Source organism: Poeciliopsis prolifica, unplaced genomic scaffold (assembly GCF_027474105.1).
Source record: "Poeciliopsis prolifica strain line A6 unplaced genomic scaffold, Auburn_PproV2 SCAFFOLD027, whole genome shotgun sequence".
NCBI classification, from domain to species: Eukaryota; Metazoa; Chordata; class Actinopteri; order Cyprinodontiformes; family Poeciliidae; genus Poeciliopsis; species Poeciliopsis prolifica.
This window is the reverse complement of record NW_026562402.1, coordinates 4700272-4725692: the sequence shown is the minus strand read 5'-3', so window position 1 is coordinate 4725692 and position 25421 is coordinate 4700272. Positions and strand designations below refer to the sequence as shown.

Here is a 25421-nt window from a genome sequence, read left to right as displayed (position 1 = left end):
ACTGGAGGTGGCATGCACCCCCACAGTTGGAAGTAACTACATTTACTCAGTTTCATTTACTTGACTGGCTTTTTTTTAAAAAAAGTACTTATAGGAGTATTTTTACACTGTACTTTTTGGTCTTGAGTAATTTTATTATAAAGTATCGCTACTCTTGTGTAAAATTTCTGGACTCTCCACCACTGGAGGAAAAACATGTTTTAACCAGAAATTCACCAGTCACAGACAGTTTTTGTTAAAGTTTCATACATTTTCTATTTAAAGACACTGAGTTTGAAAACTGTTTGTCTGATTTAGTTATTTTTGTTTTCCTTATATGAATTGTTGCTTTGGTCCTTCAAAATAACAAATTCTTCTTGACTTCATATTTTTGGTCCGTCCGACGTAGTTTTTAAATATTAAATGATAATTTGAACAGTTTCTCAGCACTTGATTCGACATGTTACCAAATACTTTTTTATTCTGACTTGAGTCATTTCTTGGATGACTACTAATTATTTTTGCTCGAGTAAAAATATGTTGAACAGTTCTACTCGAGTAATTTGTAGATCTCTATATAAAAGCATACTTTTGTATTCAATTTATTCTACAGATGAGGGAAATAAGGATTTGAAATCCCTGCGACTTTGCAAGTTCTCCCACTTAGAAATCATGAAGGGGTCTGAAATGTTCATCTTAGGTGCATCTCCACTGTGAGAGACATAATTTAAAAAAATGAATAATTACCTGGAAATCACCATGTATGATTTAAAAAAAAAAAAAAATTTGTGTGTTACTTCTGGAAATGTTTCTCGGCTGCCCTGGGAACGCCTTGAGGAGCTGGAACAAGTGGCTGGGAAGAGAGAGGGGAGTCTGGGCCTACTTACCGAGGCTGCGACCCCCGTGACCCAACCCGGACAAATAGAAGATTGATGGATGAATAAATAAATGCACACACAAAAATGTCACAAATGTTAAAACTGAAAAATAAAAATGTTTCACATATGAAATAATTCTTGTGTGGAATGAAAAAAGTTTTTCTTTCAATAAATGGTAGTTAAAATTAAGAACAAACAGGGGCATCGAGACACAGGCTGCATTGGGCAGTGAACTTTGCTCTCAGCTGACTTCAGACTTAAATACTGACTTCAAAGGGTGACTATTCATGCAGTCACTTATTTTATTTATTTATACGATATTGCCATTCTTTTGCAGAAGTCAATTTTTTTTCTACTTTGAAGCTAAAAAAAAAAGTAATAATTTTGATTGATTTGTAAAAGCAAAGTAAAACGGGATGGCATTGTTTTTCATAGGCACAGTGTTTTAATGATTGATACAGTAAACATTGTCTTTGTACCGTGGAGCTTTCTGGTGTGTTGCTGAAACGAGCAGTGGTGTCAGAATACCTGAAGAGTACAACAGATTTATGGTAGCTTTACTTTTATTTCAAGATGAAGGTAAAGGCTAATTAATTTACAACCATCATTTGCACATAGACAATAAAAAATAAATATTCACCATCACTTCTTGTTGTTGTTTTTTTTTTATAACCAAATAAATACCAAATATGCACAACTCCGCCTCCTTTCCTTTACTGTATAGCAGTGTATTCAAAATAGTTTGGGGAAATAAAAGGCAAAAGTACAGAAGCACAAAAATCTTTACAAAATTATTTAAAAACTTGTAGTTACAAAATTTTTGCACATAAAAAGATCCCAGTACATAAATAAACAATAAGATATAGAAAATAATTCATAGTTGATATCTTAAAATATTTCCTCTTTGTTCAGCCATGAAGGAAACGACCATTTGTCTCTTATTGTGTTGGAATATTTTAAATTCGGATTTTTGAAATAACTTAAGAAGCAGATAAATAATAATAAATAGCTAGAAATGCAGCAAATCAGAGAAGTTAGTTGTTCAACTAACAATTGCACAGGACACAAATAGATACACAAAAATAGCAAAATAAACCTACAAACTAGGTATTGGAGGTGCAACAACACTAATTCTAACGTAGAGTACTATCAGATTTCTTGGGATATGATAATAACTAAGTCACTTAAGCTCAGGCTATTTTCTGCTTTTTTTCATTTTGTTCTGCACACATTTCCTGGTTATGCACTTTGTCTTCCTGACTTAAAGTAACTTGTGGATACCAGTGCGGTGACACACACCCGACATGCAGTCGTCTGTTCTGGCTCATACGTCATCCAACCACATGCTTAAAACCCCCCCCCAAAAAAACCCCTAATGGTGTTATTAAATAACCGAGTAGGAAGAATGATCACATACAATATGTAAGAACTCAGGAGAAATGTGGCAGCTGCTTGTTTTGTCGTCGTCTTGCATCATACCTCTATGCCTTTTACTGCTTGACTGACGGACTCCAGCAGGGCCCGGGTGTCGGGGTTTTGGTAGCAGTCTTTATTGGTGAACATGTACGTCAGAGTCTCCACATAATTATCGAAGTTCTGCTCGGAGACCGGCTCCTGCTGAAAACATGAGTTCAGAGGTCAAGATTAGTAGTCAGGATCGAGTCATGCATTTGTAGGGTTGATCTGGATCGTCTGTGTGGAGAATTGATCCGTTCTCCACGCTGAGTTCTTGATGTACGAGGTTGAGCAAGAGTCAGTGAGTTGAATTCATACATTCTATTTATTAATAGGTCCATTTCTCATGCTACCTTTAGGAATTAGCAGTACAAAATGGCGTCAAACAAAAGTTTTCCATTTTCTTTGTTACCTAGGGTGTCATACCCTTTGACCCTGGCTCTCATTTGCATTTCCTAACATGTCATTTTCTTTATTCTCAACATCAGACATCCAGCTAAATCAGGCCCTAATTTATTGGATTAATTCACAATATATGACGTAATAAGTCCAGCACTGATGTTCCAAACAGCACTACACTGGTATGGAATAAACATAGGCAACTTCTCTTTAATATAAATGATCAAACAAAACAACAACAACAACAAAAAGTAATTCCACCTTCAGGTTGAAATATTTTAACAATCTCACTAAGTAAGAAACAGTTAACTGAGCGACCAGTGAAAATATGAGAGGCCCTGACTCTGTCCCTATGAATGCGGAGCGGTTCAATTGTCCTGCGTTGTCTCCGTGCTGCAAGCCTGGGATGCTGCTCTCTCTAATTTCACAGTTCCTACATGTTAGGAGCTACATAGATCAATATGAAGTCACTGAAGTACCTGATTCACACGCAACAAAAACCTTCAACCAGTAATCGATCTGCAAACCTTCAAAGATCTCACACACGTGTTGCTCTTCTGGATGGAAGAGGTCAGAGACAAGACAGAATGACTATCAATAATAAAAATATATATAAATAATACTGTTGAAGATTAGAGTTTTGTTTTCTGAAGTTGTTATTCTCTAATTTTATTTTAGTTTACATTTACATTATTTCCTGTCATATTTACTATATTTCAGTTCTCAGCATCAAATTGTCAAACAAAATGTGATGCGATCGATAAAATTTGAAACAAAGATCTGATTCTGGATGTAATCGATTTAATTGGACTTTGGGAGGATTCTTTACCTTTAATATTCATTTGGCCATGTAACGGGTTTCCTGCTCTCTGTTTGGAGTTAATATTCATCTGTGTTTGTTAAATAACACGGCGTAACATTAAAGTTTAATCATGGTCTTTTTTTTGTGTGTTCTTGTGAAAACCTGAACCATGATTTCGATCACGTTTCGCCAGGCTGCGTGTGAATATTTGTACCACATGCCTGAAAAGTTGCAGCTCAACAAAGAAACCGTACCTACAGCACACAGTGTTTTAGACCCAGCTGGATGCATTAAGCATGCAATATAATGTAAGGATATAGTTGCCTTCATGCAGACAAACATACATTAGTTATACCTTTGATCCAGATGTATGCACCTTTTTGAGCCGTATGCCCCACTGACAACGTTTAACCTTTTCTTCCCATTGTTTCCCACCAAATCTCTACGACTGCAGTGCCTCCATGATGACACATCCAAACAACTTTGTCAGAGGCAAAGCAGGTTTAGTTTTCCTCCAGGTAAGGGTTGTTTCACATCAGAGGAAGAAAAATGTAATTTCTGAAAAGTCATGTTTGTTTCACAGAGGCATTACAAGCTCCATCAAAGTATTTGAAAGGAATCCTCTGCACATGCTGTTTAAAAACCCTTGGATTTAAGTTTCTACCTGTTTACACCCCGATAAAAAAACATAAAATGAAAAAAAAAAAATCTACTTCTGTTTCATTAACCCTCTGAAGACCAGGGAGGAAGTGTAAGCTTAATTACATGTTTTAAGAAATGATATGAATTTCCTTAGTTTGAACATAACTCACCATGGTAGGCAGGCGGATGTTGGCCAGGCTGCGAATCAATACCTGACTCAGACCAGATAACTCCAAGAACAAAGCTTCATTCTTCTCCTCTATCTGTTTGTTTTCCTCCTCCATGCTCTTGAGGTTCTTCTCCATTGAAGAAATCTGTAGCAGAAAGACAGAAGCTCTGTGTCGGGTTGGGCAAAAGACAGATGTCAAATGTTCAACCCTGGTACTTTGATTGACACGTTTCCAAGTTTGAGTGGAGTGTAATTAAAGCGGCAGGCAAACTGCACCCAACGACTGCAGAGCCATCTGCAGAGAACTTGCATTGATCTCACCTGAGTGTGCAAATTCATCATGTCAGCCTCCATCTCTGCGTTGGACTCATTCAGTTCACTGATGTCCTTGTTCAGCTGCTTGATGTCTTCATCATTATCCAGAACTGGTTGACACAATCACACACAATGTGGAAACATGTTATATCTGCCTCTCATGTATTGCAGTAGGAGCTTCCTTTCTGGGATGGAGCTCCATGTTTTGGTGTTGAATCAGATCATTTGGATTCAGGTCAAAATGAATCAGAATGCAGGAGAATAGAAAGGAAGTTTGTGTCTTGTACAAGCGGTGTGGCTCCCCCTGTGACCTTCCTCCTCGACAAAATGTCCTTCCTACACTGGGCCCTTGTTTTTTTTTCTTATCTTTATTAACAGCGTCTGACATTGGGTCAGGCCACTGTTAAATAAAGGCCACCACAAAACACTTGGGTTTTTCAAGATCTTGTAAATATTTTTCCGGTGACAGAAGGCCAAATTTGCAGTTGTCCTTTTGTGTCTGTGAGATTTTGGGCCAGCTCAGCACTGCTGAGTCGGCAGTGTGCTCCGACTCTTGATTGTTTTCCTCCTTTAGCCATAAAATAATTCCTTCAGTTTTGTTCTCATTCAGCTGAAGAAAGCTGTGGCACATCCTCGCTCTGGTTTGATCTATGCTCCATCCGTGTGTCATAAACAAACTCATTTTATATTCCACACATCACTGACCACGGTGACTGCAATTAATTTACCAAAGAGCAAAGGAACAAAATATGATTGGTTTTTTTTTTATGCCTAAAATGATCTAAATAAAACAGTGCAAAGACATGGGAAATGTCATCACTGTGTTCGTCTTACCGTCGCTCGCTCTGAACTTTGCTGTTATATATTCGTCTCCAGGAAGCTTGACTTTCTTCTTGCTGGCTGGAGCTCTCGGGCAACCTGAGAGACTAAAGAAGATTCTTGTCATGATTTTTATAGCTGGATCGACAGATTTTGGAGCCTCAAGGAAAGAAGAAATTACTTTATCAAAAATGGCTTTATTTTTGTCATGTGTCTTGATATGACTAAAAAGAGGGATGAATGATTAAAGATTCTGTATAAATAAAGTTGCCTTGCCTTATACATATCATTTTCCTTTGCCAGATTATTGCATCAGTGTGCCCCTCCCACATCCACTGCATAGTTAAATTTCATCAATTTATTGTAAGATCATTTTTTTGTCGCACTGTACTGTAAAATTCAAATTTTCACTGAAATGCCTGCTTGCTGATTCCTGTATGTTATTGTGGGATGATAATAATAAATAATAATAATAATATAACAACAAAAAACTGTTTAAAAATAAAAAAGCATTTCTAAAAAGTTCTAACTACTGCAGAAATCTCGACTTCATAATGTTTGTAAACTTTCACTTTTGTGCCATTAGGATAGTTACAAACATAATTCTTTGAAATCTACATTGGTCAATACAGAATAGTGTTCAACATCCAGCCACTCCACATATCCAAATGTACTTTGGTGAGACACCAAAACCAACATTTTCTACAAAAAGCAGGATACCTGCGGTGTGTCAAGAAACTGCCATTAGCATGACCAGAACCATCACAGCCTGGTGTTGGGCAGGTCGGGCCTTCGGTCTTAAAGGCCTTCCAAGAGAAAGGAGTGCCATTTAGTAGACCTTCCCTCTGTCGCTTTGCTGCAAGTGGACAGCCATAGGCACTACGGTGGGTAGCATACTTTCCACTGATGTGTCCAAGACTGTCACAGCCAGGAACTGGACACCTGGAGATGAGCAGAAATCCCAATTTGACCAAATGCTTTCTTCATATCCCATTCAATACATTTTTTGGTGAATGCATGTTGGTAAGGTAAAATGTTTTAGAATTGCACATAAACTATGGCCTTTGCAGTTTGATCTGACTGACATTTAAAATCGTTTTTTGTATGTTGTCACTATCCTGACATAAACGACTGTCCGGCCCACAACGACGACCGCATCATTAATTTGCTGATGACACCATGGTGATCAGACTCATCTCACAGGGTGATGAGGCAGAGAGAGTTTTCAGAGAATCACCTCAAGAGACACCAAGAGGTCACCAAGTATTTCAGGGAGCTCAGCACCGACCCTGGTACTCTCCATACCATGGCGAGAGTGTGAAGAGGGTCCACACCTTCAGGTTTCTTGGCGTCCTCATCTCCGCCAACCTCTCCTGGACTAACTACATCACAGCAGTGATCAAGGAGGCTCAGCAGCAGCGACACTTCCTGAGAATCCTCAAGAAGCACAAACTGAATCCCAAGCTGCTGTTGACCTTCAGCTCATCCATTGACGGCCTGCTGACATACTGCATCGCACCAAGGTACGGCAGCTGCACTGTTGCATACAGAGTGAGGCTTCAGAGGGCTGTTAAAACCATTCAGGGGATTGATGGCTGGATGATTGGCTTTTATATTGCATTTTGGATTTGTACAACTGACTCTAAAGGAATCAGACCTCACCAGTCATGAACCTCACTGCTACCTGTGGCAGTGACAGTGAAAAGGGTCTATTGAATGTAGCTTCACTAGTGTGTTTTCTTTTGAGGTAGATGCTGTAGTCTGCAGAAACATTACAAGTGCTTTTACCAGCTGCATTATTATTATTTTGCCTAACTATAAAGTATAGACAGCACAATCATGCAAAAATCATCAGCTGTTTGCTTGTGTTTATTTGTCAATGTAATGTCAATCATTGAAGGAAGCGACTTTACCCAACTATAAAATTTCATCCACTGTCTGAAGCTCACTCAAAGCCCGAACCAGAGGCCGGAAAATTGGCAGAAACAGATGCAACCGAAGTAAAAAACTAAACAGCAGTTACATACACAAATAGTCCAACACACTTTGATCAAAACTTAGCAGTTCATTCGCATCTCATTGAGAAGGAACACTGGTTTGAAGAGAGAGAAGAGCGTATTTGTGACAGGGAAGACAGGCATCGTGAGCCGTCTATGTCAAAATAAATAAATAAACAATAACAAAAGAGGTTCAGTGTCGATGGACTTCATAATTCTCTGTAGCCTTGACTCGTCTTCTAACGCAGTGACATTCACACGCTAAGACCAAGCAAACATGCTAGCATTGAACCTCAACAATGGACCAGAAAGAGTAGTCAGATCTATGAATGAGACTTTTCTGATTGATCCTTCAAACGCATGACGAGAACTGAAAAGCCTTTTCCATAAACAAGAAGAAATGATCAGCTGCCTGAAAGCTGATCATTCTATTTAACCCTAAGAATGAAAAAGAAGCTTTTCTTTTCTGTAGACGGTATTAATACAGTAGAATTTAAAATTTTGTTGCGTTAAAGCAATATAATAACATACCAACCAAGACAAAGTATTGGGTTGGTATGATAATCAGCCTTTAAGATAACTGAACGGTTCGGTCTACTGATATTTTAAGAATGCATTATAACACTGTCCTCCCAATATTATCCATGAACTGCTAGTATAACAGAAAACAGAAACAGGAATGACATTAGATACAGTCACTTACCTCAGCAGCTCAGATTCTTCCTTGTCGTCCTTGGAAGGTGCTGATTTGACTCCTCCTTTCTTGGCCCGTGGACATCCAGACAAACTGGCAAAGTCACACGTTCAAATGTCAACGCTTTTGCAAAGTGAGGAGGCCGAATAATTAAAGCGCAGCTATTAATCAGTATTCATTATTATTTAGATGTCATCTCATTAGGTGTCATTACTTTACTTGTTTGGATCAAAATGCAAATGTGAGGAGCTCCCACCTCCTGTGCGACGCATAGTTTCCAGTGATGTGGCCCGATCCGTCACAGCCTGGAGTCGGACACCTGAGACACATGTAGGCAGGCTTTCAGCACACTTTTTTAAAAAAAAAAAAAAAAGTTTCCTCACTATGCACCTAATTGTTACTGTTGTATGCTTCCAGCTAGATTTCCACCACCCTTATTTGCTGTTTTCATCTTTTAATCGAATTGAAGCATGGAGATGAGAAAATGGACCGAGCCAGAAGCTGCAGAGCTTTCAGTAAACTTGTTGAGGTTAAGTCAGGAAACAATTAACTCAATAAAACACACATACTTCAGTTCAGCTGTGTGGGCAGCCATGAGGGTCCGAAGTGATTTATCAGCAAGAGGACAGCCTGACAGACTGAAAAAGTAGAAGGAGAGAGTCAGAAAACAGAAGTTAGAACAGATGGAAAGAGCGAGAACACAAGCTCAACCAGAACGGAAGTCAAGTCAGAACTGGGCTGCACCCATAAGAAGAGATGTGCTGCATTATCTACCTGAGCTGTGTAATTGTTAGAAAAATAACAAAAATATGGATCACCATGCGCAGTGTAAACAATGTCATTTGCTCCTGAAAACGTTTGTTCAAATTTAAAAAAAACTAAAAAACACTAAACTCACAAGCTGCCTGAATTAGACAGAAAACACAGGAAACAGACGGTGCCGCAGTGTTTCTTCTGAAGATGACAATCTTCAAATTGCAAATTATGCATGTGGACAAAACTGTTGGGACACTGGTGCTACAGCTGCTAAGACAACAAAGATCCTTGAATCCTTCAAATTAAAATGAAGGTTAATATGAACGGTAAACAAAGAGCCCAGAACACACAAAAAGAAAGAAAGAAAAGAAAACCCTAACCCTAAGAAAAAGAAAAGAGGACTGAAGTAGAGAGCCTTAAGTCGTTGCGACTGCATGCGCTGCTGTGATAACCACAGGAACAATATCACAGATGTGTGGTCAGGGATGAAGAAGATCACAGGCTTCAAGCAAACGGAGGATTGGACAGATGAAAGTCTGGACAGAGCAAATGAGTTGAACACATTGTTCAATAGGTTCAGTTGTGGAACAAGCTCAGCCCACCCTGCTTTGACCCACAGCTTTCAGACGCTCTGTCTTCCACCTCAGTCAGGGACTCTTCTGCTTCTACAAGTTTGCTCAGATGTCTCTGCTGTTATCGAATGTGTCATAGATGGACAAGAATCTGAGTAATGTTTTACTGCTTTGTCCGTCAGCTTGCTTATGATTATAGATTTCCGGAGAAATAGGGTTCATTCAAACCCTATTCCATGAGAAGAAGTGGAAGTTTATGGCTTAATTGCCACAAACTGTGCAAATTAGACCTCTGATAGGTTGGTGCAATGATGAATATGTTTCAAAATGGCAAACTCTGAAAATTGGTTGGAAGAATATGGAATTAAGAAACTGAATAGCCCACAAAGGACAATTGGTATAAATAAGTTGGATTTAAAAACTAAAATTACAATTGAAACTAATAATTATAAATTAGAGAAAGAAACCAGGAGCTCGAGTTGGTTTACTTGGACCTCAAGTTTATGATAAAGGGTTTGAGTTGCTGAGTTTTAATAACTAAAAGACAAACTTTGGAGTAGGCAACTAAGATCAATATTGATATTTACGGACAAGAGATTATTGTGAGAAAGAGATACAAACCAACATAAGTAAAACAGTGACCACTGGTTTTAGCTGTCGAGCTGCTAATGCGCTAAATCTTAAATGTATGTATAACAGAAAAAAGACGGATTGGTCTGAGAGCCTTACGTTTGACATGTTTGTTCCTCCATATAAAGTGGCGACTATGTTAGCTCATTACAGCTCCAGTTGCACCTGAGAGGTGGGTGTGACAGGTATAAAGGTGGCATCAACACAGTGTTTAGGTCTCTCTCAGCTTTCTGTCTCCCTCTGCCAGGCTGGCAAACTGGTAATGTTATTGTTTATAGCTGGATGTATTACTTTTGTCAGTTTTAAATTATTGTGGGCTTTTAGGTCACAAAGTGTTGCCAACAATTTTGCACATGTGTGTGAAGAAGCTGCTAAAAGAGGATAAGAAGATTCTTATTGATAAAAGGGGTTTTCTGAAATTGGTGTGTTCTTAAATTTTGCTACAAACATTTTGAAAATAACCCAAGAAGTATGTTGAATTCACTTGACTGTCACTGTCAGCCTCATGTTACATTTATTTAATCTTTGATAACTTTATAAAATAAATTTATAGAAATTTACAGGACCACTGATCACAAATATGTTGGCTTTTATGTATTTATATTCATAGTCATAAGTAACATATGAGGAAAAAATAGGACTGTTTTAAATGACTAAAGGTAAGTTCATAACTACAGCCTCAATATTCAGTCATTTACTTGTCAGTTACATTAAAAAATATACTGACAAATATACTTAACATGATAATTAAAAAATTAAAAAACTCTTTCGTAATACACACTCAAGGTCTTACCTTCGATGTGACGCATAATTGCCAGTGATGTGCCCACTGCCATCACAGCCTGGTGTTGGACATCTAAATCAAAGAAAGTAATAATGGTGGATTAGACCTGAGCCAGGTTCTGCTGTGGGTTTCTTCCTGTTATCACATGTTGAGTGAAGGCTGCGAGGCAGTGACTCCATGATGGCTGCTAGGTTTTCTTGAACAGAAGCCTTCTTTGGGCGATTTTAATATATTGCATCAGTTGCAATGGATGTATAATTTGATTGACTTGATTTTCTCTTCTTTTTTTTGTAAAGCAAGTTGTGTCGTGGGCTCCCGGTGTTGAAAGATGACATGTTGTGACTATATGCTATATAAGTGAACCAAAATGAACTGAAATGAAATTACACAAAACAAAATCTTCAAAAGATTTCTTGCACTCAGCATCTACCATAATTACATGTGATGGCAGACACAGGTTTGTGTGTGAAAGAGTGTCTCTATTCTGTGGAAACAGAACCAGATGCTTTAGTTGTGGCTTTGCTGTGATTCTGTTCAGCCAGTAAACATGTTTACACTACTGCCATCTTTTAGCGTAAAATGGCATTGTACCAGAAATTACTCTGGGTTGTTTAGTTTCTATAAATTTTAATACAATATTATATAAGTCGCCAAGTTGTTCACTCTGAAGTGTATTCTGGAGTAAATGACATCTAAAGGTCCAACTGTGCTAGCTCCGTCCAGCCAAAACAGCGATGGGGACGTAACAAGAGGGAATGAAGATGAGGAGGACCAAACAGAGGAAGAGGACAGCGTTGGCTGAAGAAGCTGGTGTTTTGCTGCTTGTCGGATTGGTGGTTTTATATTCAGTACTGCCAGAAGTATAGCTCTGTTAGCATTTCACATGCCCTATTTTCATGCCCATTTTAAAATGGGAAGATCTTGAACTTACACAATAACTTCTTTTTTGCTGTCTTTGGGCTGAAACTTGACTTTAAAACTGCTGGTAGTGACTTCACCGGGGTATTTCCGGTCCTCTGAGTTTTCTTGGTTCTCTTCGTCATCATCAGATGATGTATATGAAGGAGCTGTGTATTCCATCTAGTCAGAAGTAAAAAATAGGGGATAAATGGCTAAGATACTTTTGAAAAAGTTTTAATGCATATACAGTTGCTACAGGCATGGGACACTGATATTTCCTCCTTTCCTTGAGCTTCTGTTTTGTACAGAGATGTCCTGTAAGTGAAAAAATCCATTACCTCTTCATGGTCTTCCTCCTTGTCTTCACTGGATTTGGTGAAATCTAGTGGACCGTCCCAATCTGACTGAGGATGGTCCTGAGACAACGTGGCATCCACAAGTTGAGAGGAGGAAGGCAAAGAACATGCAGTCTCTGCAGACTGTATGTCCTCTCTCTTGGTCTTTTTCATGCTGAGGTCCAAGGTGCCATTCTCATCCACCTCAATCGCGACCTCCTGCAGTATTAAAATGAATGGTGAAAGTGAAGTATGGGATAGATGTTGGGCGTAACTGAAAAAGCCATTGTTCACATCCTAAACTGGCTTTGAGCCTCACATCAGGCATGTCAGCGTCACTGATGTTCTCCTGGGGTGCAATTGTACAGTAAGCGGCTTTAGCTAAATCGTTCTTTAGTGTCCATTGCAGCAGATACCTTGGTGCAAGGCTCCTGGAGTTTAGTGCTGCAGGTTTCCGGTCTCTCCCAGCAGCGGGTGGACAGGTTGAGGATTGCTGTTGCTGCCATATGGGCTGCCTCTGCATCCTGGCTGTAGTCGTAACCACTAGAGGACGGGGTGTTCTTGGCAAAACCTCCTGATGTGCCATGGCTTGGGGAGGACGCCTTGGAAAATGGTTTAGCTGTGTGCAAAGGGCACAAAAATAAATACATGGGTTAATGGATTGATTGATATGGGGTCTTCAACTATGTGAGCTCTCATTTACCAATCAATCTGTGTTCCACCCTCATCTGTGCTCACAAGCTCTAGGTAGTGACCTAAAAAACAAGACTGTAAAGTCCGGCGGCTTTATTGAGTTTCCTCCTGGGTGTCTGGGCTCTCCCTTTGAGGCAGAGAAACTGAGAAGGTCAGCTTTCCAGCAGGAGCTCCTTCACATCAAGGGTAGCTAGCGGAGGTGTCTCGGGGAAGGACACCCAAGACACCTTCGCCAAGGTGGCTGTGTTTATCAGTCGATTGGAGGATCTGGGGCGGACTGGTTTATGTCTCTTGCCACACCAGAAATTGCATTGCCAATTTTCACAACATTTCTGAATGTAACAAGCAATCATTTTATTAACCTTTTAACTGTCACCACCAAAAGAATCAGGCCAGTGGGTCCATGAGGACGCTGGTGACACTGGTGTCATCATGATGGTAAATCAAAAAGAAGGGATCTTGTTCTGCTAGATCAAGATTTCTTCTGTGCAATAAAAACATAGTTTTTGTGCAATAATTTGTACATAACTTGCAGTATGACAATTTAAGCTTCTTAACTTTACACATTTTCGATGTTCACTCTTCATATCTGAATTTAAATGGACTTAATTGTCTGTGTCTTTATTGCTTTTATGTTCCCTTGCTGGGTAGAATAAATTTCTTTGAATCGTGAATCAAATTACTTCAAGCTCAAATTGGTGTTTATTGTAATGTGTGCAATATCATACAGAGTTGCTTGAACAAACATGATGCTTTATGCAGGACAGCAGCGCCGTCATCCTGCCGGGACTCAAACCTGTGAGGGCAGCATCAACCTTCACCCCTGTGCCACCACAGAACCCGCTGGAAACATTCAAGACTCGTTTTGTGGCAAAATCTAGAGCAGGAGTTAGACTTACATTTGAAAACTTTAGCGGATGTGTCAGTAGTGTCGGGCGTCTTTGGAACAATCATACGCTTTCCAAACACTTGGACGTCAAAGCTTGCATAGTCAAAAGAAACCTTGGAGTATTTCTCCAGCTCCTTGGCAAGGTTAGCTCGAGGTGTGGTTGTCACTGTGTTGGGACGGTAGCTGCCGTACTGAGGGATCTCCAGCTGTTTCACAAAACACATCGGCCTGCAAGAAAAATCACGGGTTCGACCAAAATGCCTCAGCAGACATGGACTTCCATCGAGGTGAAGATGAAACAAAACGTTGTTTCCTGTCTTGCCTTAGCACTCTGTCAGAGTTGGAAGTTGGTTCACTGGCTGAAGCTTGTAGATGAACCTGCTTGTCCTGGTTCTTGTTCAGCTTAGCTGCTGCTGCTATGGGGCAACCGGACAGGCTGAAAAAGGTTGAAGATCCAAACATGAATTTTTAATTAGCAACGCAAACATGGAGATTTTTATCTTAGATGATTTGTTCAAACGTGTGTTAGTTCTATTAGAGGACATTAATTTGTCTTAATTTTCTGCTGCTTATTTTCTAAATGTATCTTTAAAATCAGTCCTATATTTTGAAATGAATAATAAAGAGAAATTATACTAAAGCATAAAATGACCTGCTGTGTGCATGCCTTTGTGTGTGTGTGTGTGTGTGTGTGTGTGTGTGTGTGTGTATGTGTGTGTGTGTGTGTGTGTGTGTGTGTGTGTGTGTGTGTGTGTGTGTGTGTGTGTGTGTGTGTGTGTTTGCTTTAACAACCTGCGGTGTGTGTTGCGGTTACTGTTCACATGACCTTGGCCGGTGCAGCCGGGAGTGGGACACTTCAAGACATTTTCGTGCATGGCCAAAACTACAGACAGCAGAAGTAGACTAAGGTCAGTATATTTAGAATAGGATGTGTACGATGAGCAGTCAGTCTTCAGTAGTAGTGTTAGTTGAACTGATTATGTTAAAAGTGAAGACTTCTTCATTGTCTGTCTTGATTTTCAAGACCGAAAGATGACAGAAGCATTTTTCTTCTCATCCAAAATGCCTGCGCCATCTTTAGCTTATTGCAGTCGATCCCAAAGTTGTGATCAAAAACATGGAGGGTTGTGAAATGTCAGGAGTTCAATAAATTTTTGAAGTGACATTTTTAATTTAAAAAAAAATAGCATGAAACAGCAGATTGGTCGATCCGTCTGTGTTTTCACACCCTCCTTTTATTGTTCCGTGAGTGAAATTGTTTAACTTCCACCGTCCCCAGCTGTAGGGTGAAAAGTCTGGGAACCAGTGGGTGATGTACTCACTCTCTGGAGGTATTCTGTCTTTGTGTGGACATCCAGAAAGACTGCGGTGGTGAGGATACAACCCGGTGATGTGGCCTGTTCCGTCACAACCTGGAGTTGGACACTTTACTTCCTTCTTTTCTGAAAAGATGTGAAGAAGCTTAATTAAATGTCATCAAAACACAAGAGGACAAGAGGCTTATGAAAAAAAAGTATATTTTGCTTGTACTTTAACTGATTACGGGAAGATGATTTGTTTCTTATGTCCAACATGGGCGAGACCAAACAATCCATGTATCTTGCGTTTTTCTAATAAGACTCCATGTCACACAGTTGGACACAAACCTAATTTCTTCAACATTAAATATTTGAATCAGAACGTCAAATCTTTGCCATATTAATTGCAATAACAAGTCGGCAGGGCTTGCAGTGAGACGTGCTGCTCTATGTCATGGGTGTCGAACTCAGTTTAATTTTGGGCCAAATCAAGATCATGAATGTTCTTAAAGGGCCAGTTGTGCCAGAATCCTTTGCTAAAACCTGTTAATGAATTGTTGAAATATAAACTAACTCTTAAAATTAAATAATATTGAATATCTCTCCAGTCCCTCTAGGATTTTGCAACTGTCTTTGGGATGTTTTTGCAATACAAATCAACATGTTTGTGGTTCCGATTTTGAAATGCTTGCACTTTTGTATGATGGGAAATAGGACATTTTTTTACTCGCTGTGTCGTTATGGATTATAAATAAAGTAAAGCTGAGACAGATGCTTCGTAGAAGCAAGAGACACGTCCACCTGCAGCTGATGGTAAACAGTCAATTGGATCCAATATTTTTCACCATTTTTTGGCAAAAATCTACAATAAACTCACAATGACGCTTCAGTGCAAAAAAATATAAAATAATGCAGGGCTTTGTTGATTTTATGTGCATTTACACAATAAATCAAGGACTTTACACACAATCAGTCTTGACATAAAAACAGTGTTGAAACTGATTGATGTTATTTAGCAGATGAAAACTGCTTTGATTTGATTGAAAAAAATTATGTTTAAGCACACCGTTATCTTTTTTGACGGTTCTGGGGCCACATAAAAAGCTACAGCGGGCCAGATTTGGCCCTCAGGGCCTTGAGTTTGACGCCCGTGCTCTGTGTTATTGGCACACAGTGTACCTTTGCTACAGTGGGTGGAGCGGCGGACTCCGGCAGAACCGTCAGAGTTCTTCACGGAGGTGTTGCACGGTTGGTAGTCGACAGAACTGCTGCTCTCCTGACCTCCCTGGACCTCCTCTGCCTTCAGAGCGATGGCCTGCTCCAGCAGCCCCAGGTTCCCTCGAGTCATGTCCCAGTTTTCAGAGTCATCCGTGACGCCCGATCCCTCCGAGACGCGATCCAATTCCTCTCCCCTGTCTTCCTCCTCTTCCTCTTCCTCTTCCTCTTCGTCCTCCTCCAGTTCCTCGTCGTCTTCTTCCTCCTCCTCATCCTCCTCGTGTTCCTCCTCCTCTGCGTGAACTTCGATGATGACTGTGCTCGGAGAGGCTTTGCTTGAGTTTCCTTCTTCTTCCTCGTCGTCTTCTTCATCTTCTTCTTCCTCGTCTTCTTCCTCTTCTTCTTGCTCCACTTTTCTGCTTTGCTTCTCCTCTGCTGCTTCTTCCTCGGCCCTGAGGGTGTCGCACTGCTCTTCCCCGAGGGACATAGTTGCTTCAGATTCCTGAATGAAAACTGTCTCAACTTGTCTCACTGCTCCATCGTCTTCGTCCTCTTCCCCCTCCTCCTCCTCTTCGTCCTCTGCCTCCTCCTCTTCTTCAGTCTCATTGTTCTCTATTGGTTTTGACTCTTTGGCCTGATTTTTGTAATCTCCACTTGAGTACTGGTGATCAGAATTTTCCTGCCTGATCATCTGTCTTCTTATCTCCGTCTCTTCTGCAACGTTCCTCTGACTTTCCAGTTCGTCCTCCTCCAGGTTTGCTTTTTTTGCTTTATCTTCTTCCTCATCTTTTGTCTCTTCATGGCAGGGGACAGTCGTTTCTTCTGCTGAGAGCTGTGATGGGAGGCAGGCGGGTGCGGACTGGACCTCCTCTTCCTCTGTGATTATCACACATGTTACGTCCTCGCTGAAGTTTTCTGCCTCCACTTTGTTCTCAGTCTCTGAGGTGATACTTCCGCTCTTATCATCAGGTGAAGGGCAAGGTTGTTCTGGGTCGTCGATGGTCACCGAGGTACGTTCAGCTGTGGAACCCAAGTACGCAAAAATGTCAGAGCTGCTATGTTGTTCATCTGTACGTAAAAAGATTGGAAACAGATTTGTGCGGTTGGTCTAAGCAACAATAAAAATTGTTCACATTCGCATTTTTGTGCTGAAACAAATAGGAAAAATGTGTGAAAGATTGAGTGACGCACCTTTTCCCGTCTCGCTCTTTGTTTCCTTTTTCTTTTTGTCTTTGACGGCATCTTTTTCCTCTCTGTCTTCCTCATTCTGCTCATCCTCTTCTGCCATGTCACTGTCCTCATCGGCCTGTTTGTTAGGCTGGGTCTTCTTCCTGGGCGACAGCGGGTTCTCTTCGGTCTCAGCATCCTGAAGCTTCCTTTTCTTTACAATTGGGCACCCTAGCGCGCTGAGCGCAGGATGGACAAAACGAAAGAACTGTAATGTTGCATCACACTCGGTCAGCGAACCGCATGGTGCGTTAATTTGACTGGAAATGAATGTTTGGCCAAATAAATGATGGGGTTAAAGTCAAAATGATGCAAGAACACTGATGATGGGGCAGTATCATAAATGTGGAGAAAGTTGCTTTCACAACAAATCTGATAAAAGTTCTCTATTATTGTCTCCATATTTTAGAGCTGCAATTCTCCAAGTGTGTCTGCAGGAATTCATGTGACAAAGAAAACAAACAGACGAAGGCCTGAGGGAGGTGCTTCCTGCATACAATGAAACAAATGAAATTTCCAAATCTCTCTTGTGAGCTAGATCTGTTTACTTGTGTGAATAAAGTTGAAATAACAAAATGATACTGTTTAATTTAATTAAGGTCATCCTTCAGAGATGATGGAAGGATGACCTTGTCTGCCAGTTCACAACAGCAAGGAACCAGAGGGCCATTCATCAGGAAAACAATGCCACCCTAAAAGGAGCTGAGGAGAAACAACATGGTTTCCTCTTGAGTGCAGGAAATGTTTTATGTTTCCTGCACTCAGTGATTGATTGCACTCAATCACTGAATTTATAATATGGACGTCTCCTCCCTCTGTTTGCCCTACAAAAACAGAAAGTCCATCATCTACAGAAGTAAATCGTCAGGCAGATTTTTATGACACATTTATATTGTTGATGATAAGACCTGCACTCAAATGATTGCTTATCATCTCTGGTGGATCCCCACCTTCTGTGTCTGGAATATCTTCCACTGACGTGACCTTTGCCATCACATCCAGGGGTGGGACAGCTGCTGCAGGCGGAAACCAAGAAAAAAAACCACGTTTCAAACACATCGCATTGCTTGATTTGAGAGCCGGTCAGGACAGGAGTACTTCACCTCATTTCCAGCTTCATTGCTTGTCCAACTTGTTCTGCTGACAGAGAGTAACGTTCCCCGCATCATCCGAGAACAGAAACAAATATCTCATGTTACACGTCTTGTAGCAGAATAGAAAGAACAGTTATCAATTGATCATCTTCAGGCTGCTGAATGCCTTCATGTCTGTCTTTTCACAAATATGCATTCATGGGGTTGCGTGATTTAAAGCTGGTGTTCTTTGCACGCCGTCCGATTAGCAAAGAGACAGAACAGCAGCCAACAGTCAATTCAAACCACAGCTTTCTGAACTCCTTATTGCCGTCACCGTCCACAATGCTGAAAAGTTGAAATCTTGCAAACCATGTTTCAGTTTGTTTCATTTTGATGAGTCAGAATAACTACAATTTTGACTCATCAGAAATGAGTCACTGTGTTTTCTGATCTCCACTGCAAATAGCCATCTATTATCTGCAACCTGTCCATGTATGGGGACAGAAGAGATGAACCTGAAACTGTTCTGGTTCATTTTTAAAATACCTTATATTTAATTTTTTTAACTTAATTACTGACTGATCACAGGACGTTGTGGATGTTCTAAATGGACTAACTTTTCGAATGAAAAGAGCCAGTGTACTTTGGGATCATAACCTTAAAAGCTTAAACTACCTGACGAGAACAACGTAACAGAGTGGTTATGATATCGCAAATGAATTAGCGAAAGTTTCTGGGTATATTTGAAAACTTCACATCTAATTGAAACTTTTTACAAAACAACTGTTCAAATTAGATTTAAATCAAATAACTTTGCAAAATTAAATCCACGTGTCTGGTTTCGCCAAGATACACTTTTATTCCGTATATGACTGAAAACCAACAGGGGCATTTTTCTTTTAATTTAAACAAATTTTTTATGTTGTTAAAAATTGCGATATTTTTTCTCATTTCAGAAAGGAAAATAATTCAATTTTCCCAGATTGATTCAAGTTTTGATTTATCCTAATTTTGATGATTATGTCTTATAGAAAACAAACCCCAAAATTCTCATATATATCTCACGTATGCTAAAAGAAATCATATTATATTTATAGAAAGTTGAGTGGAAGGAAAAAAGTATTATACCAAAAGGTGCATCACCTACCAGGGAAAATCACAACCTTACAATGACTGTCAAGTAAAATCCATTCAAGAATTTGAAGGAGATTCACAGAAGTGTAATGAAAATACAGTAAGATTTCTCATTTCTTAAATATTTGGGGAGCCAGTGGAATAAGACAAGAATGTGGAAAACGTAATTAGAACTGTTTCCTCCAGATTGAAGACCTGCCACACCATTTTGTATTTTCTGTAGCTGGCCCAAAGAGGAACCACTGCACCCCATACAAAATGTATTTCAGAAATCTGGTCAAGCATTAATGAAGATGTCAAATTGCTTACTAAAAGGAACTGGCTTTATTTTGCCCAACTTCCTCAGCTGATGTGAAATGGGCTTTATAACAGAATCCAAGTTGCTTGGATTCCAGAGTGAAGGTTCCAGGCGGTGATGATTTGGGGTGCCATGTCATCTGTTGGAGCTCATTCACACGGTAAATATAGTCATACATCAGTAAATTTTAAGGCACTTTATATACTTCATTCTGCATGGAAGTAAACACACGCTTCAAAAGCTTTCATTTGAAACATCCTTTTCATTAGTCTGATGTTAATATTCAAATCTGTAATTGTCTGTAAGCTACGATCATCAAAATTCTCAGATATAAAGGATTTCAATATTTTTTCTCTGTGCAATGAATCTATATGTTACATAAGTTTCACTTTCGAAAATGAGTCAAAAGAAAATTTGAACTTCATCACAATTTGATCATTTTTGGAGTTTTATTGGTGTCAGCAATCTGCTTATTTATAATTTCTGATTTGCTGGAAGGACGAATGATTGACTTAATAAACCAAAAACGAATAAAAGAAAATATCTGATACAACGCGCAAGTTTCTCAGCTTTCTAATGCTCTTGACGTGACTGGACTGGGTTTTCAGAATATGAATGAGACGTGAGACAGAGTGAGGAGATCAGACCTTTGGGAATCGAGTCTCACTTTCTGTTCTCCTCTCTGCATGCAGGCTTGTCAGTGCTCACACTCACCCCGGATGGCTTTGGAGCGAGCTCGCGTTCTTGTCTCTGTGTCTTGACTCATCTATGTGACAGAGGGTTGGGTGAAAGGTTTACAACAAGCAGACAGCGTAGCATGGGGGAACGATTAAGAGGGTAAAATCATTGTCAGACAGACAGGAGAGATGGCCAGACAGACATACAGACAGAGAGAAAGACAGACAGCGGAAAACAGAGGGAGGGAAAACAACAACAACAAAAATACTTTGTCACTTACTTTGATCTATCTTTGAACTCATTTATGCCTAGAGTTGGACACAAAATAGGACATCAGCTCGGATAAGAAGAGCAATCTACATTCTGCCTTTCTGAATGAAAATACAAACTTTACTGGGTTCTATTTTTTGGATCACATTGATCCAAGAAAAGAGAACAAGCTTGGCTATTTGATTTCATAGCTAACTTTAAACATAATGGGTAAAACCAGTAGCCGCATGTTAGAGAGCACTCTGATTTTCTGCCTCTAAAAAAGCAACATTTTCTGTTGAAGCTCAAGAAATGTTACGCGTTTGATTTTTTTTCTTTTCTTTCTCATTGGACCGTCAACTAAAAATAATCACAGATTACACTGTTCATTTCAACACTGGGAAATGCCAGTGTTAAAGCCGAGTTGATATTGAGGAAATATTTGGAAATCAAATAAAAATATGTCAACAAACATATTTATCAGCTTCCAATCAGCATAATTCTCTTTAAAGTGTTTGGTAAGTCATGGTTAGACTTAAACATTTCAAAAGTGCGTCTTGTCTAACAAGACGTATTGTACAGGCATACCCTGCATACAGATGAAACTCCTACAATGCTCCCTTCCACCTGGAGCAGCATCAGCCCTCGTTCCCGCAACTCAACCAGGTGACTTCGTCTCTGAAGAGTGTTAACCCCAACAAAGTGTTGGGGAGGACTGAGGTCATGTGCTGACCTGTTAGCAAGGGTCTCTTTAAACATTTTCAGCTGCCCTGTCACACTAACCCCAATCATCACATGTGAGAGGATCATCCTGAAACACATTAGGAATGGCCTTCCTGCTGGTCACGACAGGTACCAGTTTGCCACAGAGCGGGGCGTCTCCGGTGTCAGGATGCTGAACTTCAGCATCCTGACACCGATGCTGAACTTCAGTTCACTCTTTAGCACCATCATCCTGGGAAAGCTGGTGGCGAAGCTCCATAATCCTGGACTTTAAACAGCAATTTGCCTTTGGATCAGGGACTTTCTCAACAACCAGTCTCAGGTGGTGACAGTAGGGGGTCAAACATGCTCCACCCTGGTTCTGATTGCAGGTACACCACATGGATGTGTGCTTAGCCTGGTTCTTTTTACACTATTGACCCACGACTGTGCAGCTTTCCACTGAACCAACAGGGTTCAGATGATGCTACCGCAGTGTGTCTAATAACAAACACTGATGAGACCCTGTGCAGAAAAGAGATCCAACACTTGTCCCAGTGGCGTTCACTGGACAACCTGGTACTCAACACCAGCAACACCAACAAGGTCATAGTGGACTACAGGAGATGCAGGAGGACAGTGCAGCCACCTATTGCAATTGGAGAGGTGGTGGAGCGTCTGGACAATATCAAATTCCTGGGCATCACCTGGGATGTGACCTGGTTGATGAACTAGTCTTTCCTGGTGATGAAAGCCCATCATAGACTCTTTATCCTCAAGAAACTGAAAATGATTGAACTCCCTGCTCAGCTCAATAACTTCTATAGACGCATGATTGAAATTCCCCTGTTGTTATGATAAGGGTTAGTGGGTGGACCAAATGCATCAGACTGGAAACGTCAAGCTATGCTGAAGATTTCATAAAAAAATGAAAGAATAAAAAAACTCACAAAAATCAAAAGAAAGCCTGGAATCCAGAGAAGGACAAAAACCAATGAAGACAGCAGAGAACAGAGGGGAAGAACAACAGGATGTAATGGGAATAGACGAGAGGAACTGGCAAGGAGTGAAAGTAAGTACTGGGAGAGTGAATGCAATGGAGCTGTGGCCTTGCAGCACGAAGGTCCTGGGTTCAATTCCTGGCCCGGGTCTTTCTGTTTGTTCTCCCTGTGTATGTGTCGGATCTCTCTGGGTACACTGGCTTCCTCCCACAGTCCAAAAACACGACTGTCAGGTTAAATGGTCTCTCTAAATTCTCCCCAGGTGTGAGTGTGTGTGCTGTCTGTCTCAGTGTCCGTTGCCCTGCGATAGACTGGCGACCTGTAGGGTGATCCCGCCTCTCTTCTGTTGACCTCTGGGCATCCTGGGACCCCTGGTGACCCCACTAGGGATAAGTGTGTAAGATAATGGATGGATGGATGGATGGATGGATGGATGGATGGATGGATGGATGGATGGATGGATGGATGGATGGATGGATGGATGGATGGATGGATGGATGGATGGTACAGGGAGCGTGGAAGAGCACACAAGGACCAGGAAATGAACCAAAGTAAAACAGAATAAGTGTTGTCTTTGTTAGAGGGGTCTGATAAAAAGAAACAGAATAAACAAACTTCAAAGCAACACAGGATCTTAACACACACACACACAAAAAACATATATATATTTACTGTATATATATAAATATGTTATCCTTAGAACATATATGCATATATATGGCAACATACAAATCTTATTGTATGTCTTACTTCTGCTGACTGCAGCTTTGTGGAGGTGAATTTTTATGAATTTTTATTTTTATCTGACATATCAACGTAACTGTGAGCATCATGCTCTTTTTCCATCAAAAAGTCCAAAACTGTAAAAGTGCGAAGTTAGAGCTGAAGTAACAAATTTAAATCATAAAAAAACTTTATGATTTAAAGTATTTCGTGAATTACATGGGAGAATATTGTGTTTGAAATACAACGACGCAAAATGGTTTGTTTATGAATTCATAAAAAAAAAATATTGGGCTGGGACAAAACGGAGGAGGAAAAAAATAACTGCGACAGGAAGTGGGTTGATAAGCAGCTCAGCAATTATTATGTCATCAAATCAAAGGTGAAGAAAAATGTAAAAACGTAAAAAAAAATAAATAATAATAATAATAATAAAAAAACATGACGAATAAACCAAGATGAATTTTCCCAGAATCGACAATAGATGAAACAAAAGACAACAACAACAGTGTAAATGCATTTGGATGAAAAGAGGCTGCGTGATGGCACCGGGCAGCCCGACGCGCTGTGGCACAAAAGGAAACATGAGGACGCACATGCGGAGTGAAGGCGTTCAGCGCGGTGACAACAGAGACGTGAAGGCCTGCGCAGGCCTTTCCCTCTGCTAATCTGACATTCTCAACAAATATATCAATCGAGGCCTTTCACTGTTTTTTTTTTCTTCTTCACGGTTTTAGTTAGCGGTAGACCAAAACGGTAAGCAGAGTATAAAGACCATCCAATACTAAAAAGCTTTTGAAAGCAATGAGCGTGCGCATATTGGGATCGAGCCTCAGAAACAAAACTGGGCAGAAAACGTCTGATTCCGCCTGGTGTCACCTCCACCCTGCTCGTCATGAGACGCAACATAATCCCTACTGTTTGAGATTAGATAAGAACAGAGAATAAAAGAGCTCTTTGTTGGTGAACCAAAGCCTTACCTTACTACAGTCCTCCCCTCCCCCTCCGCCTTGACATATCTAGGGAGGCGGACTGTCGCCCTCAGTAACGATGCTCCACGCAACAAAACAACAACAACAACAACAAAAAAAACTACAAAAGCAAAGCACCTGAACACAGCACGAAGCTTTGAATTCTCCAGTGGTGTCCACGGATGAGATCCAGGCCCCATGAGCCTTCCAGCACCCTGGACAGAGCCGATCCTGCTTTCAGCACCACGGACAGAGGGCTGGTTCTACTGCCCCCTGCAGGTGGACGGGAAAGATGCAGGCCTGCCGTGGTTGGGACTTCCCCTGCCCAGTCTGTGACGTCATGTCAGCGTTTAAAGAGCCATCCAGTCCAGCACTGGGTTGGATGGAGAAAATAATGCCAGTCCTGGCAGGATGACAGCCTGTTGTTTTAAACACACGTCAATGGCGCTGTGCGGTGTTTGAGAGCATTTGGCTTACATCATGGAATCACAACGAGAATTTATTATTGTTTGTCATTGTACAGATGTTTACCAACTCCAAAATAGTGCAGTGTCAGAGTATAAACACAAATACGGTGGTGAGCATGTAACTCTGATCACTTATGATGCTCTGTGTCATGTTGACCCTTCACCAGATGGAGACAAGACTCGTTTAGGAACAGTTTGAGGGTTTGCTGTTTATAACTTAGAGTCAAACTGGTTCCATACATTATTAGTCCATTTGCATTTTTTTTTCACTGTAGCCTATACTCAAATTGGGTGGAAGTCACTTTTTTTCTTGGAAAGCTCCGTCTTTGACCTCCTTGATCTAATCAAGATCATCTCACATCAGATGGCAGATAACAGGTCTCTCTGGCTTTAAAGCAGGGGAATCCTTATGATCTTTGGACCCCCTGGCTGTCTCCTGGGTCATTATCAGTTAAAGACTTCTTCAAAAAGAAGTCTCAATTGCTAATGCTAAAGTGCTGTGTAAATAATATTCAACTGCCAGAGCAAGAAAAAAACATTTTGAAGTTAGAAAAAATAAAACAATGCTAACCTCACTTAGGCTGATATAAGCTGTATCATCTGACTTCGCGTAGCTGGTGGAGAGACCAGACCAAACATGCTCTACTGTCTCTTAAAAGCTGTCTTAGTGGAGC

At 40.4% G+C, this 25421-nt stretch overlaps 1 protein-coding gene across 20 annotated transcripts; it reads right to left on the bottom strand.

Moving 5' to 3' along the window:
- Positions 1–1402: 1402 nt before the first annotated feature.
- LOC129371584 (myelin transcription factor 1-like) lies at positions 1403–24533 on the bottom strand. Of its 20 annotated transcripts, none has more exons than XM_055048249.1 (23): positions 24419–24533; positions 20915–20942; positions 19968–20722; positions 18552–18588; positions 18399–18464; positions 17413–17627; positions 16186–17289; positions 15031–15150; positions 14501–14591; positions 14031–14144; positions 13719–13936; positions 12543–12745; positions 12130–12345; positions 11823–11971; positions 10901–10963; positions 8719–8787; positions 8406–8468; positions 8159–8242; positions 6179–6400; positions 5474–5565; positions 4646–4749; positions 4326–4469; positions 1403–2474 (listed from the first exon to the last, which is right to left on the bottom strand). In XM_055048249.1, the coding sequence occupies exons 4-23, from the start codon at positions 18566–18568 to the stop codon at positions 2331–2333; spliced, it is 3498 nt and encodes a 1165-aa protein (XP_054904224.1). In that variant the 5' UTR covers positions 18569–18588; positions 19968–20722; positions 20915–20942; positions 24419–24533; the 3' UTR covers positions 1403–2330. The 20 variants fall into 20 exon arrangements, with proteins under 20 accessions (XP_054904224.1, XP_054904211.1, XP_054904217.1 ...); XM_055048236.1 differs by having other exon boundaries at positions 20671–20722; XM_055048242.1 differs by having other exon boundaries at positions 1403–2471; positions 20671–20722.
- Positions 24534–25421: the final 888 nt, after the last annotated feature.